The sequence below is a fragment of the Sturnus vulgaris genome, chromosome 2 (genome assembly GCF_052056855.1).
Source record: "Sturnus vulgaris isolate bStuVul1 chromosome 2, bStuVul1.hap1, whole genome shotgun sequence".
Classification (NCBI taxonomy): Eukaryota; Metazoa; Chordata; class Aves; order Passeriformes; family Sturnidae; genus Sturnus; species Sturnus vulgaris.
The window spans coordinates 60,147,474-60,169,227 of NC_142244.1; the positions used below are offsets into that span (position 1 = coordinate 60,147,474).

Genomic DNA, 21,754 nt, shown 5'->3' on the forward strand with positions numbered 1-21,754 from the left:
ACCACCACTAGCAAACACTTTATGTAAGAACTCCTTAATAATAACATCTTCTAAATGTGAAATCCGCCCTACTTGCATCCCCAGTGTAAAAAGCCATTTAGCATGTCTAAAGTTTAACAAATCTTACAAAACTTCTTCATAAAAGAACTTTTTCAAAACATGCTACTGAAAACACAGGGATGAAGTGTCACAGTCCTTGGCACAGATTTAGTTTGACTGGCACTGCTTATCAAGTTGATCTGTGGCAAGGAAAGCCTTTCTCCAAGGAAACCAACACTGCTATGGAGCTTTAAGGAAACATCATCCCCTCGTTCTACCAAATGTGTTGCAATTCTGATTATGACTAGGTTGCATGCATAGGAACATGGTTATCAATGCTAAGAATGCCAATATTTATTTCAGAAAAATCAGTCACGTTTTCAGTAAGTTTCCTTGTAAAATAAGGTTTAAAAAAAAGTCACACTATGCCTTCTTTCTACAGTTTTCTGCAGAATAATTCACTATTTACTGCCCAGCCATTCATCAAGCAAAGCAAAATCATATGAGTGTAAATTTCTAAGATCCCCCTAAATGAAATCAGACATAAGAGGCTGGAGAAAGGTCATTACTTCAAGGACTGGGTGGAAAGAGATATTCTGGTTCTTCATTTGCCAATTGTCACAGAGAGCTCCCTGAAAATGGGATCCACAAGCTACGCAGAAAAAAAATTAGAGGTGCCCAGTTCTTCTGTCAGCATTTCAACCTGTTCCAGGGATGCACGCAAAGGATGAGTGTTTCATCAAATCCTTCTCCACACTGCTTTTTATCTCTACTTTTGACCACAGAAAGATAGGTGGGCTCAGAGGATTCAATTAAAACAGGCAGCAATTTTTCCTGCTGCAGACATGAACGGTAATAGAGGTAAATGTATTGCACATGAGTTAGGAGCTCATGAATCAATGGTGATCTCGTTTAGCTTGTCAGGAAACACAAGCCTTGCAGTGGAGGAGAGGCTGTAGACAGATTAGCCTGCAGGAGCACTGAGGGCTCATCTGCACACCTCGATAGCCAAAGGGAGGAAAGATTCACAGGGCAGCTTGTGACGTGTTCCTCCTTTCCCAAGTACCACATTCCACATCTTGACACCAATTCAGGTCACTGGCAGAAAACTGCAGGCTGCCTGAGCCATCCTTAATTGGCTCCCTGCAGAGACCATGCCCTGTAATCAGCAGGATGAGCACTAAATTCTGCTATTTAAGTTCAGTGCTGCTACATGGAGTGCAAGACATGCCTGGCCAAAACCTTGGCCCAGCTCATGAATGACATTGATTTGGAAGCTCTCAGCATTTGCTAATGAGCACATGGGGCGATTCTGGAGCAAAATTTTGGTTAGCTCAGGACATGCCCTTGGCCACTTGTGTAGAGTAACTCCTCACCCTACGTGTCTACAGGCAGCACTGGGTAGAGGAGACAGGAGGCTCTCTGTAGGACCTCTAAGACAAGCCTTTAGATATTTCATGGCACAGACCTTTGTGATGGGATTTTATTTACACTGAACCAGCATGAGCTTAGCAACAGGGATAACGGGTTGATAATTACCCTGCTGCAGATATTTACTTGGTTTAAGTGCCAGTCCACTGGGCATGCAGTCAAATTGGTACTAAAAAGAAATAAGGCATGGCCAGAAGCCATGTCCAGTTTAACACTCATCTTACCCACCATCATTTATTCCAACAAGTTGGAGTTTTAAAATTTTCTTAACATTTTAGCAAACCTATGCATTGTGTGATGCTGAGTTTCTCAGTTGAATTTTAAGTTTGTTCAGCACCCATTCAGAATAGGGACTTGCACATCCATCACTGGAACACTATGGATTGCTTGGACAGTCTTCTATTTCTAAATTTTTGCAGGGAGGGACTGTCCTGAAACTGTCCCTCCCTGTCAGAAACTATCCTGAAAGAAAGGAATTGAACTTCCATGGAAAGAAGCTTAGGCAATCTAATACCAAAGAGTAAAATAATACACAACAGCCAAACAGATTATCTCAAACACAGTTATTTTCAGCAGCTGCTTTCTACTGCAACAGTCACACAATGCAAGCACTACCTTATAACACCAGGATTTCACTATATAAAAAACTTTACATAAAATAACACATATGTGTGAAAATATTGTCTCTACCTGGAGACTACTACACTCTGGCTAGAACAATGACTTGCACTCTAAATGTAAATGTTTGCAATTTATACAATATCCTATTTCCTCTCTTACGTGCTAAAAGCAGTTGCAAAACCCATTACCAAGAACTCATTACTACTGAGTTCCTGGAAAAAGTAATTTAGTGAATCCCCAAAGATACTGCCACTATTACATATAATGGATGCACTTAAGTCATTCCTGAAAAAGACCAGCAAGCTCAAATAACAGCCTCAAACTGCTGGATAGCATTTCTCCCTGCAAAACTTATCTATCTGACCTCAGAGGAAAAATGTTTTACAATTTTGGAGTAGAAATAAAATACTCTTTTTTAAAAATCTATACAGTCAAAATCAGAGGTCGGTCACCAAAGAGAAAACCTATTTTGACACACAAACACCAATGCCATGTAAGTCAAATACTGCAATTTATTAAGCTGCTTATCTCTTTCACACCCACTATATCCAATATATACACAATAAATCATGTGGAGCAGATCAGCCCCTGCAGGAGATGGACTTAAAATTATTATGACCACTATCAACTGATCCATACTGATCATGTTTAATGGAAACAGTGAACTCTTGAAGAAAACATTATATTACACAGATGCCAGTAAGATATCAAATGTACTTCTATGCCTTCTGACATAAACTGCAACACTATCATTGTACATAAAGTGGAAAAAAAAAAAGAAGGAAATTTTGGATAACACAAATATTCTTGGTTGTGAGTTCAAGTCAGCACTTCAGAAAGTCAGGCCCAAGGACAGCGCATATTAGTTTATTGCATATTTGCACAGTGTAAGCCAAGCTACAAGCAATGACAAGTGCAGGGAAAGAAGAAAAGTTTGTTGTTGTTTTGTCAAAGAAAATGGTCAATAGCAGAAAAGTAGCACAAAGGAAATACCTTAAGATCTCGCCTTTCCAGATGTAAAAGCTCAGAGCCTCGGATGTCATGGCTGATGAAGATTTCTTTGTACTCTCCCAAACTGAGCAGATCCAGCCAAGCAGCAACTTCATCTGTGCCCCATTTTTGAACTACCAAAGTTAAGAGCAAAACCCCCTTAATTTCTACATGCTCAAATGCATTACAAGCAAAGGTTAGGCCAAAGAGAGTGGAAAACAGAGTAGAATTGCCGTGCTAGCAAAGGGAAAGGTTAGAAGTGTCTTTTCCACAAAAACTGACAATTTCCTTTTTACATGCAGGTTACAGGTTAGCAGTTAACACAAGAAAAGTTTCTAAACAATGTTGGGGTTCTTTGCTTTACAGCCATGCTTTCAGCTTTACTCCCGTTTCTTCAGTAAAGCCTTTAAAACCTCATGTCCCAGCAAATTCACATTAAACCAGCTTAGGATCAGTGACGCAGTCTAACGTTGCTCTGCTTTATGCCATTAATTTATTAGTAGTCATCCAGGGAGAGGAGAAGCCTTCAAAAACTAATTAACATGTAAAATTAAAATAGCAACCATACCTCAAATATAGCAATGGCAGCAAGCAAGTCCAGTTTTAATTAAAAGATTCTAGTATTCTTAATTAAGACAAAAAGTACTCTTTAAGCTACTGTGTTACACAGGCCATTAAGAAGCTCTCTGTAAAAACATTGTTCTCTAAGGTTAGTTGCCCACATTAGTCCCATTAAGACCACATAGATTAGAAAGTTATGCTACTTATTGCTATAATTTTGCAACTTAATTCAATGTTGATATCTGCACTTTATAATGAAGAGAAATCTGATGTCTAATCTGAAACTTAAATCTGATCAACAACTGCAAGATTTTGCAGATTGTGATCAACTGTTCATTTATTAAAAAAAAGACATAGAAACAGTTTTCAGACCATCCAATCACTGATTATGTCCTGGACATAATCTTAAGGAAGCAAGTTCATGAATAAAAATGGGAAGAGAGGAGGGTGGAGTTTGTTCAACTTCTAATTAAAAAAACAGTATTGACTATCATGATTTTTTGTTTGATCTGTCTCACTTACTGAACCTGTAACCCACCCAAAATTTAAGAATAACTGGTTAATAAAACCAGTGTGGTAAAAGTTATTTTACACCTAAAACTAACCTGAAAAACCTGAATTTGAGCTTCCAAGGGAAACAATGTGTTTACCCATGGCTTTTATGGCTATGAGAAAAACAAATGTATCCACCAACGAAGACACAGATCCTGTTGCATGATAAAACTTTAAAAAGTATTTTCACAGTAGTTCTTTGGTTCACTTGGGAGTATTGGGGTCCTATTATTTCTAAAAGCACTGAAAGAAATATTTATCCTAATGAAGATGCCAGTCAGGTGCTTTCCATTTTGACTTTAGTCTTACGTAAGTCATGTCACCTCTTACCAAAAAAAATGCCATAAAATCACATTTACTGCAAATGCTACTACTTTTCTTGCAATTTCAAAACACATACCAGGCTGAGGGCTGGTCTTATGCTTCTGAATTTTTTCTTTTTTAAACTTTGGCACTATACGAAACACTGTACTTCTATTGTTTCTTTTAGCAAAATCCAGAGGGGGATCCTGCATGAGAAAAAAGGCTTCGTTACCTTTAATCAAGAGAAAACAACAGTTAAGTTACATGCTTGTGATGGCAATTTATAGTTACTCTCAAAAAGTAAGACCCAAATTTACTTCTGTAAACAATAATGTCAGGATTTAACTCTACACATGTTTGAATTATTAAATAGAAATTAAATATATATGTTTCATTTACTTATTTATCAATCAAAACCTTTACATTCACAAATGGAATAAAACACCAAAAAATTTTTCACAGCAGACAGAAATGATCCACCACCACTACTGAAAGCGCCTCAAGAGATCTTGAAAAATTGTAATCTTCCCTATTGAAAGAAAATTAAGTTCAGTTAAAATCAGAACATATTAATGAAACTTACCTCATCATCATTTGGTTGAAAAACATAATAAAGCCAAGGAATCTCAGCAAGTTTTCTCAATTCTACTTCCACACTGTGCAAAGCATCAGACAACAGTTCTTCATGGGGAGCTTCTAACTGCTGTTTATAAACAGGCCAGAAAAATAGGACTTTTAGTTTCATAAGATTTAACATTTCAATCTACAAACACACAAACAGATGACTACTTCATGGTGAGTGTCAACCAACAGTGAAGACAAATAATCTTCCAAAATTAGACTTTCCTTCAGAGATGTGTGAGACCATCCTCCCACTACATTTAGTATGGTCCCAACCACAAAGGAATGACTGAGAGAGCTGAGACTTTTGGTGCAGAGCAGTTGGCCATAGTTGTCCATCACTGTCATCCTTCACTACACTCCTGAGTCTCTACAGAGCAAGAGTTCTCTGATAACATCTCTACAAGGACACACTGGAAATAGAAACTACCAAGAGAAGGGAGACAAAACCTGATGAGAAGAGCAAGTGGCTGATAAGTCTTTGTACGAAAAATGGTGTAAAAAAATTGAGTAGATAGTAACAAGCCTCAGTTATTCCTTGCAAATGTGTTCAGATGGTAGATCACTCTCTCATGTTCAAGTAAGAAGAAATGGATCTTGCTGAAGATTTCCATTCCCGAAGGTCTTCCAGTGGTGATATGATACCTGGACTACCCATTCTAAATAGGTGAGACAGGGAGCAATAGGCACTGCTGCTGGCTGAGGATGGAAAGAACTCCCTGGCAGGAGACAATAAGACAAGGACATTAGTAAAGGCCAAAGGGAAAAAGAAAGTGGTGGCTATGTGAGAACATTGGGACTAGATGATGCATGTAAATTTGGCTCTATTAAGACTTTGAGAACCCCATAGAGATACCTGTTTCCTTTAAAACTCCAATCTGAAAACTGTTCTGCAGCTGTTGTGTGAGTGAACCGATGTGGAAGAGGTAAGGCAGGCAGCTGATCCCTGGAAAAGCTCATCTGGGATTGCTGAAACACCATTTTGAGGTAGAGTTGAATCCTAGACCACGTTCCTTGGAATCATTAATAAAGCAATCTGAACATGTATTTCTCTCTTTAAAGTAAAAGTAGTCCTAAAACAGTGCAGAATATCCTTCTGAAAAGATCTAATTCTGTTACATCCTAGTGAATGCATTTTTAAAATGGAGTTTTAAGAAAATCTTGGATCTCTAGTGCTGGAAAAAGATTTTGACATTGTTGGAGTTTGGTGATAAACTAAAAGCCCCACTAATTTATCCTACCTGACAAAAATGTCTTTCCTTTGCTTCAGTAGTCTGCATACATTCCCATCTTTCAAAGAAGAGAGCATCTTTGGTAAGATCTTACTGTCTAGTACAGTTATACTGGAAATAGAAGTTCCCTTTGCTATCATGTTATTTTCTCTGCTAAAGCTCAAAGAATTCGGTGTCCATAAGCAGACTTTGATCTTTCTTTTGAGTGATCTTTTTTTTTTTGTCCATTTGAACAGTTAATTTGGAGCACAGGGAAAGAGCCACTTTTCTTTTAAGAAGTTACAACTTTTCTTGTGTTTTCGTTTCTGAGAAATTACTCAAGTCATCTATTTTCTGTAACAAAATGAAGCAAAGAATTTTGTCTTTCTCAACAAGTACTTATCTAATTGCTTGATTCTCAGAGGAAAACATTTTGCCTGGGGACAAAAAAATGCTCATCTGATGCTGCTCCTGAAATAAATCCAAAATAATAATTCTGGTATAGAAATAATCAGCAATTCAGGGTAAATTCTCCTCCTACAACATCTTGGAAAATCTTATTTCCAAGATAAAAATTCACACTATGAATGAAGAAATAAAAATAAAGGAATTTTAAATTCCTTCTCTGTTTAAGTTTTTGGTATGAAAATATTTTATTTCAGTGAGTTTAGATAATTTTATTCAGTTGAAATGAAACAGTCTGTCATACTTTTTACTTAATGTATTTGAAAACTGTGCTCTGTTCCAGACTGGATATGCTTTTTAAAATTAAAACATGGAAACAATGCCTATGGAAAGTATCTAGACAAAAATAGTATTTTTAATTTTTTCCCAATTGTATTCCAGCCATAAGCATCCAAGAGATTCCACAAATCAGCTTCATTGTCCCATCTTGAGCAACCTGGTCTTGTAGATGTCCCTGCTTAAGGCAGAAGAGTTGGAACTAGAAGATCTTTAAGGTCACATCCACCTCAAATCATTCTGTGATCCTATGTTATTAGCATTTCACTAAAAATTTAATTTTACCATTTGTTGTGATTTAATGCTCCTACTGTTATATGAACTTTGTTAATCATAGTTCTTACAGGAGCTTTATTTATTATATGTTTATTTACAGTTTTTTTCTTTTCCTCAGGAGCTGTAAGAGCAAAACTCAATAGCCAGTAAATGGCAACCAAAGAAGCAGCTTACCAAGAGTCCTGATTTAGTTGCTGGCTGGGATTAAACCAAGAGGTATAAGCACCAAAGACATGAGTTTACTGCTCTCAAGAGCTTTGATCACAGGAAAGAGGGATGTGTGAGAAGTGAAGATGCCAAAAATAGAGGAAGATAGGAAATAAAGAATGTCCCTTACTGTCAGAGGAGAAGGATCCTTAGCCTTAGGAGATCACTTTATGATGGGAGTGGCAGATGCATCAATCAACATCTTACACTTCATCTTTCTCTATTATAATAGAATGAGGGACCAACATACATGCAACTTCAGTATTTCTAAAATACACAGCAGGTTAACCAGGGTTCCTTGTTACTGTGACTGTGAAATACTGTTCTAAGAGAGCACAATGTCAAATGAGTGTAATGGACATCTCTGGAATATTATCTTGGTGCCTTCCAAACAGCCTTTTCACTAAAAAAGGGCCTGATGCAGCCTCATGAAGACATTTGCATAACCATAATGAGAAGCAGAAGTACAACATGTAAAATTCAGAAATGGAAAAATGAATCAAATTAAGCTTTGGGGCCTGAACAAGGGCCCGGTTCATCAACACAGTGAGATCACAACCTGCTGCAGAAAAGGTAATGTTTCAATGGGAAGGTTTCCATAATAACATTATTTCCAAACTCTCTCAATAAATTTCACCAGGCCTAGTATGGCATCACAAACTTAAATATTTTCTTCTAATTAGTTTTGTAAAATGATTTAAAATTTTTATTTTAAAACCTCTATTTTAATTTCCCACTAAATCTGAAATATATGGGAATAGCAATTTGAAAAAAAAACAGCAGATTTTTTCCCTTTTCTTGGACAAAAACATCTAATGAAATAATTTTCCCTTTGAAAACACTGTAAAATAAAACATGTGAACCACATCTTTGACTATTTCTATAATTTAAACAATTATTAGCCTTTAGATTATATTCACTTTTGGTTACTCTAAAACAGACTCATATCTTTTATCACTTGTTTTAAAAGGTGTGTGAACCTGCAGTAAATTTTATATCCCAACTCAGCTAAATGAAAATATTCCTATTAATATCCATTTTTAATTACAACACTTATATAAAGAAGTAATAATCTGCTTTTGAATCTAAATAAAATGTAACTGCTCCTACTGAGTATCTTTTAAATGTAAAACTTGACCAGCATAGAAAACCTGACATTTTTCTTCTCTTCACATTATCAATAGAGAAATTTTCTAACTATACATCCAGATACAATTGTTGAGAAATCTTCATAATTTTAGGCACAAACATTTGCCAAAGAAGATACAAAGTCTTCACGTACCATTAGGGGTTTACTGAATACTCACCAGTTAAAGATTATAAAATAACTCCTGACAGGTATTAGAACAAGAGTGATATTTACTTGCCCAGATTAGGTCTGTAGAAGTTGATTGCATGAGTCTAAACAGCTCTCACCCCAGGCTCTCCTTAAACTCTGAAGATAAGTCACATAATTGTTCTCCAGAAGTTCTCTTAAACACTACACCTCCAGAAGATAAATCATCTTTTTCCAACAGGGGCCTCCAAGACAGCCGAGTGTGACCCAGCCTCACAAGGATACCTATTTCTCTCCACTGAATATTAACAAGAGTCCAAGCAATGATTTAGCTGTCTGAAGTGAGGCAAGATGGATGCCAACCTAAGAGAAGATTTCAAAACTCATTCTGATCCCATAACAAATGCAGTGTAATCTTCCATCAACCTCACAAAGCTTCTTCCAGTGTGTCCTCACTTGGGCACCAATTTACAAAAATCAGCAAAGAACAAACCACGGATGATCTGAATGAAGGAATAAAACCATGTGCTTTGTGACCTTACCAAAGGAACTCTTCCTACTAGCAGAGATTCTGTTTCGTTGTGTAAAGCCTTCACATTGACAGCTATCTCCATGGCAGTGTTTCTGGTGAGGCTCTGGGGAATAGGAAGCATAAACATTCTTTGAAGTGATGCAAGTCAGACTAAGAGTAAGTACTTTTGCCTTACAGCACAGATCTTAGGTGCCTGCTCCTAGTAGAAATACATCAGTGTAGCTCTAAACTGACAACCTGTTCAGCACTGAGAATAGAAACCAAAAATAGTAGTAGTACCAAAAATAGTAGTATCTATTTACTGTCTTTTCCTCAACTTTATTTAGTATGCCATTAATACAATCCTGAAGATCATCAAGTGATCAGCTACCGTATCAATCCACATATGACAAAGGCCAGCAGAAAAGTTGTGAATCTCATTTAACAGTGACTACTGATTTCAACTTTTCACCTTCTCCTCAGCAGAAGCAAGATACTAACCATACTTCAAGAAGCAAAGGTCATCTAACATATTTGCCATGTGTCAATTTAGGTTAGATATGGACAGCCTCTACCTAATTAATCATTTCTGGGTCCAATCACTGAAAACACCCATATTATCTAATGTGAAGAGAGAAACCAGGAAACTCATTTTCCCTCAGCCCCTTTGCCTTCTCTGTATAGCACTTGGATAGCAATTAAGCAGGAAAATTTCTGTGAAAGCATCCACAGAAATTGGTCTTTATGCAGTAACAGATCTGGTTCAGCCTTTGCCATGCCTCCACTCTCTGTGAGGATATGCCTGCACAGTTCCAGGTGGGGAGGACATTGCTGAATTCACACACTGCATCTCTGCCTTCTCATCCAACTTGTTTTCAAGTAGGGACAGGGAGTACAATACAGCCCCCATGCCACAAGCTCGTGCATCCAGATGTTACAGCATATTTACATAAATCTTTGTTCTTCTTTACCTCGGGGAACCTTGGGTTGGCTTTATTTAATGCATGTGAACATGCATTAACAGCATGAGCAAGCTCCTGCTCCAAGAGGCCATGTACTTTTGCTGCTTCACAGATCCTACAAAAGCATTTAAAAAGGAGAATAATATTTCTTAATTTCTTTAAAGAATAATTCTTGAGTACACAACCTGATCAGATAAGAAAAGACACAAGAATGTGTTTCAAAAAACACTTAGAAAATTATAGTCCTTTACAACAAAAATTGAAAGGCGAGTATCTCTTAAAGCAATATAGCACCTCATAGAAATTATATCCATCACACAGGTTATTTATGATGCTATAAAATGCTGAGATATATTTATTTGTCTTCGAACACTAATGCTATACAAAAAAGAAGGACTAAAAATGTTGGTCCTATTAATTCAAGTAAACTACAGAGGGAAACCCCAGCACATGGCATTAACTTACTTGAAATTATCTTAAAAACCCTTACACCTATTTCACAAGGCATATCCTTCAGATCTGACATGAAAATTGGCTGCAATCATTTAAGATTATGGGGGGTCCAGCTGTAACTACAACTTTCAGACCATCTCTAGAACAGTAAAGTTTCTAAGATGTCTTGGCTAAACTTCACTTTGGGTAATTGATAAGCTAAATTATTTGTCTATGACCGCAGTATAAGGAGAGTATGTAGCCCTTCCTTTCTTATATTATTGGTAATTTTGATGTTGAAGATAATTAGCTGTTATGATAAAATTAATAGCAGCTTTATAAAATGTTCTGATTTTTTTAAAAGTGCTTTCCTTTATCTTAGCCCATATGAATGACTGAAGTGTCCATCCTGCTGACTTCTAGAGTTGACTTCTAAAGGGTTTTTCCAATAATTCCCAATTATATTTTTGTTTTGTCATAAAAAGAGACACTTCAATTTTTGCAAAGAAGCTTTCCAGTTTTCCATTTCTGTTGCTACTTCAGAAAGTTGGATTTTAAAAGAAAAAAAAGCCACAAAAACACATAAACAAAATTTAAAAAATAAATAGGAAAAAGCACACAAAAAGAAGTTGAATCTTAAAAACAAAATGAAATTGTTAAATTAGAAGAATACCAACTGATATAGTGGCAACAAAACTTTAATCAAAAACTGGGGAAAATGTACACTTCTACATCTCTGTATGAATTTGCATTAATAATTCGGTCTTGGTGTCTAGGTTGCTAATCCAACTTATGAATTTGACTGTACCTGGTAATAAGTTCTTCTGCAGCTTGTGAGCACAACTGGATCTGTGCAACTTCTTCCTCTGTAGCCAACTCAACAGCTTGCTGAGGGTACAAGGGAGATCGAATGACAGGCTTGCAGGAATCATACTTCTGTTTGTCCTCCCAAGACTTCAGGGTGTTTTCAAAGGCCTAATCAAAATTAATTATACATTTAATTCACAGCACTTTGGAGTATTCTTACTCATTAAAAAAATTTAATTTTAATTTTACATATATTTAAATTAAATATTATTTTAGTCAAAATTAATTTAACAAATAAGTGCTTGATTTAATTTTATATAAATAATACTACCTGATTAAATAATAATTTTACACCTAAAGTTTTTAAAACTTAGTATAGAGAATAAGTCACTTCTGAAAGCTTATTCTCTGTCTCCTCCTCATGATCTTCAAAATGTGTCTTCCAAACTAATAAGAACACAAAGGCAGTGATAATGATTGGACTCAATGATCTTAGAGGTATTTTCCAACCTAAATAATTCTAGAATTTTGTGATTCTCTAATGCAAGTACATTTTGTGTGGATAGCAAAACTGAAATTCAAAACTGATACACAATTCAAACATTAAAAATGGTGGAGAAAAAACCCAAATTTACTAAAACGGAGTTCAAATTCCACCTTAACTCCACCCCAAATTCAGGATCCAGCTAGTGGATGGAGAATTGAGGGGCAGTTGTACCTTTGACACAATAGTCCTAGACAAGCATGAACTCTCCAGTGGCTTTGTGACTAGACTGTACTTGTGTCTCTCCTGTCTCAGACTGGCTGATGAGGGAGAGGGAGGATTGGTAGAGATTAGAAAGAGAAATCTGCAGAAAGCTATTCTGGAAAATGGACAGTATGGAATTTTGCTATTTATGCAACTGTGCTAAAATTTCCAGTATGTGACTGGTATAACACATCTAGACAAAAAGCAAAAAGCAGTGGAAGGGGAGGGAGGGAGAGGGCAATAGATAAAATGTTGACCATTCTTACTATATATTATTAAGAATATAGGAATAGCACTAATAAAACAAATAAAAGTTAACAAAGCTTTGCCACTTATACAAAATAATAATTCTCTATCCAGCTCATTATAGAAATTATATCACTGGAAGTAACTGTATAAATGATATAAATAGTTATAAAACATTTTTACAAGTACTGTTTTGTTCATGTTATAACTGAAACAAATTATTACAGAAACCAATGTTAGCAATGATAGGTCCTTCTGCAACATACTCTGTCTCGTGTTAGCATCTGAGCTCTGTTTTTATGTATGATCTTAATAACTCCCGGGGGCTGGATCCATGCCTCTCCATCGACTTGCACTGGAACCCCTTCGTCACCAAGTATGGTGATCTTTACTGACCGGCACTGGAAAAGAACAAACACATTATTTTACAGGGCAGTAAATACTGGTGAGACTGACAGGCCACCTGTAATCTGTTGATTATGAGGAGCTGTGGCTTCTTTCCAGAACTGTCTCAGGAATTAAGCTCTCCTATACTTCATTCATCATTGAAGACGATTTGTTACCCGCTAAAAGCAAAACAATGTCAGTGCTTTATTAATGTACAGGGTGGTGGTCATCAAGAGTCCCGCTACTTGCCAGAATCCCAAACTGCTGCCAACCATCCTGCATGCTTGCAAGTAACCAACAAACCTGAGCTATCCTGTGGTGCTGCAGTTTGATGACTCTGGACACTGCCATCTGCATGCTGCCAAATACAGCAACAACTTCTAAGATTTTATCATCAAACGATGGAGCTCCAAATATCTGTGAGGAAAAGAAAGTATTCCATTTTTGATGGCAAATCCAGTGCTTAGACTGCAATGAAACACAGATTTATTTACAGATTTGTTTTCAACATTTAAATGCTCTAACTTCTTTACTACATTGTTTCTGGACTAACTACATTGTTTCTCCAAAGTCATAGGAGTAAGCTACCACAGACAACAGGCAAATACCATTTAAAACAGCAATGCTGATACCATTTGAAATATCTGAATGACAAGGAAGGATGGCATTTATATATGACATTATATATAGGAAGGATGGCATGCGTCAGCATGCAGATTAAAAAATCTTTTTCAAGGCAAGATGAAAGACAAATTGAAATCTTTGCTTGGTTAATGTACTTAATATCTGAGAGGTTCTTGAAGATGAGAGAAATAAATGCTTTCCTTTTCTTCTCAGAAGTGCTTATCTCTTTATATTCTGAATTCTCTGAAAACCAACATCCGAGACCATGCTCTGCTTTGTTTAACACAGCTTTGATACTGAAGACAATCTTGTCTGTGCTGTGTATAATTATCCACTGTAAACAGGAAAACCACTTCTGTGTGGAACCAATGTCCTTCTGTGCAGCCAAGGTGCTGTTTCCACACGCTCACACAAAGAGCAGGAAGTCTCACCACCTGGTGTGCTGCTGGGGAATTCAGCCACAGGACAGATCTCAGGCTGGACTTCAGCTGGGTCTGGCGGGTGATACCATGCTAAAGTCACTTGAAGCTTGGCCATTTCATCTTGATATGCAATAGGGAGCAGTGAGGGAGAAAAATCAACGGGAGAAATCACTCTAGTAAGAGTTTAATGGGTAGAGAGATCACCTCTCTGAGCAGTACTTGGACTCCCTCAGTTGGCACCTGAGACAGAGTAAACTGCATCAGTAACACCTGAGACCAGACTGGAGAAAATCACAGTTTCTCCATCTGAATTTTTTTTCCCCAGTTTCCATGAAATTTTTTCCATTTTTCAAAGGAATATATGAACATCTTGAAAAGAACCTTGATGGTGATTCTGCTGTCCCACAAGAAAAAGTGTGGAAAGTTCTTGATCCAGTAACTGACCTTTACAGGGCTAATTCTGGTATGTGTCAAAAAAAAGTAGTTGCAAAATTTCATTTATTTTGTGTTGCCATTTCAGGAAAAGTCTTCTTTTTCAACCCAGTCTTCTGCTGTGTCTCTCCACCAGTAATATCTGTACTGAAAACCCATCTCTTTTTTTCTCTTTTTTTTTTCTTTTAAAGGCAAACGAATCTCTATACTTCAACATTCAAATTGATTCCTTTCCTGTTGCAGGTCTTGGGTACAGCCTGTTTTCTGGACACCAAAATAATGCCTTAACAAGCCATGCTCAAGCCAGTCAGGGTGCAGATGCCCTGCTTGGCTCACTGCTAATGTTTCAGCAATAGTCAGAGCTGTCAAGGTAACTCATTCATCCAGGCAAGCAGAACCAGCAGCACTTCAGACCATCACCACCACCTCCTGAAGAGCCATTCAAGACTGCACTAAAGCAATGAATTATGCTTCTAACTTTGTCCAAAAAAAACATGTCACTCTGCTGGCACATCTGCTCACTAGAAGACTAATAATATCAGTAAAACTGCTCCAGGACACACACATTTGCTGTATAGCAATATGAAAGCTAGGACAGATCTTCTCTCTCACTGAAGCATCCAGGGAGACAAAAAAACCTCCTGAACAGGGGCTGAGCAGACACTAGAACAGCTTTCAAGTTCTGACTATGAACATGGAATATAAAGAAAATCTTTAGATATCCATTGCCAAATATAAACAGAATTTCCATCCTCTAACATATACCAAAAATAAGAAAAGGACACTACAACATGTCTGAATTTATTTCTTCACTTTTATATATGCGTATATATATACACATATATAAAACATATATATGTGCAATTATATATGTATTATATAATATAAACATGCAATTATATATAATAGATATTATATTAAATTATGTGTGCTATATATAGGTATGTTTGTATGTAAGTATTAAAAATTGAAAGGATAACAACTCACAATAAACCTGAAACTTTTTGGCAAAGAAGTCCTGGATTGTCTACATCAAAATCACAAGCCAGTTTGCAACTACAGTTTTAGGTGATTCAGACATCACACACTAAATCAGGACATGCAGATTAGGATAATCTGCTAGTAATTACAATTGGTGCACTGTGAGTGAAGTGGATAGCAGCAGTAACACTGTTCCAGGTTGTAAGGCATGTAGGGATTCATGCAGTGAGATGTTTCTTAGGAGTTGATAGGAAGAAGGGGAAAATACTTTAAGGTATTTTAAAGGTTCATTGAAAATAATATTCAAAAACCAGTTTACTATCCCCACTAAATTATCGGTCACTAAATGCATCAGTCTTCATTTTCTGAATCACCATCCCTCACAGCAAAGCTGTTTGAAGAACAGGAGGAAAAATAAGGTATAAACTTTGAGTGATTATCCTGTCTACCTTGCTTGTTGTTAGACTATAGCAAACAGAGGAATCTATGCTTTGAGAAACCTTATTTACAACTGCAAAACAATATAGAGAGAAATTACTTGTTCTTCTGTTTATAAAATTAGTTTCTAAAAATACTTATGGAGCCATTTAAAAAACAAAATCATTATGCTTTATTATGAACATTTAGCTGGAATGGACATAACAGAAGACAATGGACAGTAAAAAAATCATGGAATATATTTTCAATTAAAAAAAAACCAGCAAGACAATACTGTTTGAACTGAAACAGCCGCCTCAACTAAGAGTTGTTATCCAAACTATATGCTACTACCATTAAAATCAAGTGAGCAGTTAATTATATTTATTGCTGGTTTTGCCCAGAAGGTTAAGTCTCTTTAATGCTACTTACATCATCTTCTTTGGTTCCACCCCAGAAATTAGTCCCACCAGCATAGCTGGGAATGTTCAGCACAGCTATGCCCTGCAGGCTTGGAAGGGGGATGTACTGTCCGTCACACTGTAATGGATAAAAGCTCCTTCAGTACATAAATAATATGATAGAAGTAATCAGTAAAGTGTAATTTTTAGCACATGAAGTTTCAACAGAACTGGCAGGGGAGAACAGAGTCATTAAGAAGTCTGGCACAAGACTACTCCCTCCATGCAATGAGGCACCTCTAAAACAAACCTCTTTCCAGTCTTAGCACTGACTTTTGCAGAGGTGAAAAATATGCAGATCTGCAAGCTGTAGCATCTACAGCAGTGGCGCTCCATGAGTCTTGAAAGAAACATTTTCACATCCCTTGTTTCTCATGCACTTAGACCATGGTCTGTCCATCAAGGATTAAAAATCTTTTTGCACTAAGAAAACCAATCTCCCTGAGTGCACCAAGGACATTACAAAAAGATTAAATTATACATTCTGTAACTAGTCTTCCATCCTATATCATCATTCCCAAAATTGCAACAAACTTGTTATTTAGTCAAATCCATTTAAGCCAGGGGCAGGGGGGAGGTTGTGTCAAGAATACCCAAGAATATTTCTAGCATAGCCACAAACGTTGTTAGCTGTCAGTGTTTGCATGTGTTGTTGACTTCCTGTAAAAATAACTCCACTCTCTCTCCTCCCAAAAGTGCAAAGACAAATCCAAAGCTGACCCCACGGCTGTCACCCTGGCTGTCGATGGGAGCTGTTGATTTTGCAGGTAAGGGGTCACTCATGTTCGACCATCCAGTCCTTCCTTCTTACTGCTTTATCTCTCAAAACACATCAGCAACTCCATGTGCTGCTCGACACTGTCATGGGATGACATCAGTCTCACTTTCGGCCAAGAGTCAGACATCAGTGAAATCACTCTTGACTTAAAGCAGTACAACTGCCTGCAAGGGGGAGCCCAATGTTCTCAAACCATTCCACTGGGAGTCAAAAGTGCAGTCCTGCAGCAGTGCCACAGGCATGGAACTGAAGCAAGTTAGAAACACAAGGCTGTAAATGCTAGACCCAGGTGTCACTTTATAGAACACAAAGTTGCTGATCCAAGCTGCCTTTAATGAAGATTGCTAGATGACTGCACATTACCAGTCCATAGAAGGATCTTAAAATTATACAAATGAAAAAGAAAATTTAAAGAAATAAGGACAAAATCTGTAGCATCTTTTTCAGGGGGAGAAAGAGATGCAAATTATTTCCAGAATGTGCTTAGTGCCTTTTTTTTATTAATTCTAGCAGCAAGACAGAATGTAACATTTTAATCAAAGATGTGACAGTATCCAAAATACTGTGTGATATTAATAGATGCTGCACAGCCATTTGTATTACAGTAGAAGTCTGCCTCTAATGCCTGAATATGTAGGCATAATATATCTAATATTATGCAAGACAACAGTAAATGTGAAATGTTTACTTGCTGATTTACTTATAGGAATATTAAAAAAATAATTATGGAAAGGTCAGCAGTATTATTTAATCTTATTTGAATCCAATTCAAAAGATCCATAAATTAGAATTCTATATGCAGTATACATAACTTTCTCTCCTGTCATTATATTTGCTAACTACTGCATAATTCCTTGATAATTACTCAATCCTTAGCTAACAGTAATCTGCTGCTACCAGACAAAATCCTTCTAAATCTCAGAGTGTGAAACAGCTCCAGTAACCTAAAATTATTCTTTCAACACAAAAAAGTTACCCTCATATAAATATCATAAATTTCTTTATGAAACAGCATGAAATAAAAGGAGAAAATATATATGTTCTCTGTCAAAATCCACCTTAGATATTATTTGGGTGAAAAGAACAGTAACCATCCTATAGTCTTTTTCTGCATATGGGAATCATTTGTATCTCCTTTAAGTTCCCAGAAACATGTGGAAGACTTAGATCTTATGTTAGAATTTAAAAGGCAAAAAATAATATGTTTAGACATGGAATTTGTTGTTGCTCTGTTAATATCTTGCTTTTTTTGTGTGACTACTAGAGAAAGCCTCTACTGGTGTAGCTTGGCTTCTTGTGATGTATATTCAGAATCTCTCCTTTTTTGTCAAGAAATGTTTACTATTTATGTACTCTTCCTATATGTGTAGCTTCCAGACACTTTAAATTGAGTCTAAAGGACTAAGACTCCTTATCTCTTTTCTTCTCTTTATTTTATGGTCATTTCTGTGGTTGCCCTTAAAACCTGGTCTGTCTTTTGATACAGTGAATATTAAGAAATATATCCTACCTACACAATTTATTACCTGTTTTCAACCCAGTAATTACAAGAAACATAATACTGAGTATTTTGTGATCCTAAAGTACTGACATTTTACTCAAAAACATGACTTGGAGAACCAACTTTTACATAGCACATCTTTACACAATATGTGGCATAATATAAAGGCACAATAAGTGCCTTTGAGGTCAGCTTGGGTTGACATAAGAACAATAACAGGCTTCAAAAATCAGCACTAATTCTTCACTACACATTGAGCAAGCAACTCTCTCCATAAATAAAATTTACCTCAAGTTGAACTTTTTGTTCTAAGTTCTTGTAAGTTCTCTGTAGTAGCTCTTTTGTGCCAAGAACTCCATACCACATCATGTTTTTTGTCCGACTTCTGAAAGCAGGCAAAACAAGATTCACATATTGACATACACACATTATTGTGCCTTGTATTTGTAGAAAAAAAATAAGAATTTCATATAAAGGGGTAAGGAAAAGAAAAGAATGAAAACATCTTGGCTCTGTTACTGACAGAGTAAATATATTACCTGCATTTTTCAGGGTGCTCTTCTCGCTTGTTATTAAATTCTAGTGAAATTTTTGCATCTAACCCAATTCCAAAGTAGTTGTTCATGACACATTTTTCTGAATATCCCTCCCTGTTAGAGGAAAAGAGAAAATCAGGTGTTCATTTGTATGGAACCTGGACATGCAAATATATTTGATCAAGACTGTGATTGGTCACAGAACAGAATATGAACTAAGATACTTCAAGAGAGCTTTCCTCTGAATCTTCCTGAGTAAACTGGTTTGGGCTGAAAAACCCAGCTCTAAAAGACTACTGTCCTCTTCCTCCAGGTGAGCAAGGGATAAGTGAGCAATTGTCTCCCATTATTTTCAGCTGCTGCAAAAAAATTTGCACTGCTCATAACTAAACCAGCACAATCCAGCTTGCTTGTCTTCAGACACTGAGGTCTACTGCCAAATGATGACAAACAAGAACTTCATAATGCAAAAAAATAAGAGACTACAAAAATGTAAGAAGGATGCCCTTAAGGAAAGCAAAACAGTACATTTAGAAAAAAATAATTTCTTACAAGGAATCTGGATCCGGGTCAATAAACGGCGTAGCACCAAATGGATCGATGTTTGCTAGCAACATTTTGCTAATAATTGAACTTCCTGCAATGGAAGCAGCTAGACCAGCCCTTAAACCTGATTAAAAAAGAAAAAAACAAAACAAAACAAAACAAAACAGAAAGAAAATAATAAAAAAAATTTGTATTTGATAAATAGACAAATATGTAATATAAGCCACATACTGGGAAACAAAATTCATTAAATCTGTACAGGGGAAGATTGTGATTCTATGTCAATTTTTACCAAAATTGGTTATCTTTTCAGGTCTCTGGCTCCCTTAAGCAGAAAGGCAGCTATGCTGCACTTGTGGTGGCTCTCTTCAGGTACCACCATTGAGAAAGAAAAAAACAAAGAAAATTTAGGGTTTCAGGCCAACACTCACTGGCTGGTATAGTAACCAAATGGGTGACCTAACATCCAAAAAGACTGCTAGAGCTTTTCATTCAGTTTAATCTTCATCTCCTAACTGTCCATGATTTTTCTTTTGTCCTATACTTTGGAAGCCTACATAAGGAATATTCTTACCATTTTTACAACTGGCAAAGCCATAGTTTAACTTAATTTTTTGGGAAGATCATGGCCTCAACATGCCTGCTTTGAGTAATATTAATTTCACTCTACAAAATACTCTGTAATGCATGTAAACAAAGCAAAATACTAACAGCTTTTACTTACATTTGTCTATAGAAAAAGCGTAAGCTTGGTTTCCACTGTATTTTAGCTATACTAATAAAGTTAATTAAAACAGAGTTTTACTAGTGCTCTCTAGTATTAATTGCATTTGGACCAGAACAGATATTTTTTCATGTCTCACTTGCATTTGAGTAAGAACAGATTTTTTTTTTCAAACTTTTTTACAGAGCAGCTTTGTGTGGTCAGTTATCCACTTCCAGACAGATACCTACAGATAGTTCTTACTCAGAGGGTTGAACATTACACAGGTTTGTCCCTCAACCTCTTCATCCTAATCCGTTGATTAGGATAAATGATAGAAGGATTTGGGGGTACCTGTGGATGAAAAATTGGATGTGATCTGGCAAAGTGAGCTTGTGGCCCAGAAAGCCAAATGTGTCCTGGGCTGCATCCAAAGCAGCTTGCCCAGCAGGCTCAGGGAGGGAATTCTACCACTCTGCTCTGCTCTGGTGAGACCCCACCTGCAGTGCTGTACCAAGCTCTGGGCTCACCAAAGTAAGAAGGACATGGACTTGCCAGAACAAGTCCACAGAGGGCCCTAACGATGATCAGAGAGCTGGAGCACCTCTCCTGTGAAGACAGGCTGAGAGAGCCAGGGTTGTTCAGCCTGGAGAGGAGAAAGCTCCAGGGAGAATTTATCATGCCCTTTCAAAATACAGAGCAGCTTTATAAGAAAGACTGAGAGACTTTTCACTATGTGTAGTGGCAGGAGAAAGGGCAGTGGTTTTAAACTCAAATATGATAGGTTTAGATCAGACCTAGAAGAGGGGGAAAATGTTTGGGATGAGGGTAGTGAGACATAGGAAGAAGTTGCCCGGAGAAGCTCTACAAGCCCCACCACTGGAAGTGTCCAAGTCAGGCTGACCGCTTTTCTGAGCAACTTGATCCAGTGAAAGAAGTCAATGCCCATGACTGAGGGCTGCACTAGATCATCTTTAGATGTCTCTTCCCACCCAAATCACTCTGCAATTCTATGATCATGAATTTTACTCTTCATGCTCCAGAATCAAATGCAACACTTCTGCTGCTTGTGGTGTGGTGCTATACAATACAACACAAAGATGTTGGTTCAAGCAAATTCAGGGCATGAAGTAAAAGTCATTATTTGACAGCAAGCAGGAGATTGGAAGTCAATATTTAAGTAGAGTAGGAACAACAGCTTTCAAAATCATAATTACCTGGGCAGATAATCCTTGTGTTAAGTACTGGGAGGTTTTCCTTGCTTGCTGCCAAAGCCGGAGCAGAGAAAGAACCTGTCTGAGAATGGATACCTCGGCTCGTACGTCTATCAGGAGATCTTGGTGCAGTTTTAGCTGTGCAGGAAAAACAGAAGTAAGAACACTAATTAAACCTATTATGGCATTACCAATGCATAATTTTTACAGTCCTGAA

At 36.9% G+C, this 21,754-nt stretch overlaps 1 protein-coding gene across 5 annotated transcripts in view; it reads right to left on the bottom strand.

Moving 5' to 3' along the window:
* The window catches only part of DGKH (diacylglycerol kinase eta), a 158,202-nt gene that overhangs the window by 13,418 nt on the left and 123,030 nt on the right, over nt 1–21,754 (bottom strand). For 4 of the 5 annotated variants that reach the window (XM_088159706.1, XM_088159702.1, XM_088159704.1 and 1 more), the window contains 13 exons: nt 21,541–21,675; nt 19,627–19,744; nt 19,078–19,188; nt 18,827–18,923; nt 16,231–16,338; nt 13,226–13,339; nt 12,802–12,936; nt 11,543–11,709; nt 10,312–10,417; nt 9,372–9,464; nt 5,081–5,200; nt 4,595–4,703; nt 3,085–3,215 (listed from right to left, as the gene is read on the bottom strand). In XM_088159706.1, the coding sequence (XP_088015832.1) occupies nt 3,085–3,215; nt 4,595–4,703; nt 5,081–5,200; nt 9,372–9,464; nt 10,312–10,417; nt 11,543–11,709; nt 12,802–12,936; nt 13,226–13,339; nt 16,231–16,338; nt 18,827–18,923; nt 19,078–19,188; nt 19,627–19,744; nt 21,541–21,675 (1,544 nt within the window). The remainder of the gene's footprint in view (nt 1–3,084; nt 3,216–4,594; nt 4,704–5,080; nt 5,201–9,371; nt 9,465–10,311; nt 10,418–11,542; nt 11,710–12,801; nt 12,937–13,225; nt 13,340–16,230; nt 16,339–18,826; nt 18,924–19,077; nt 19,189–19,626; nt 19,745–21,540; nt 21,676–21,754) is intronic. The other variant, XM_088159703.1, reaches the window with a different exon arrangement.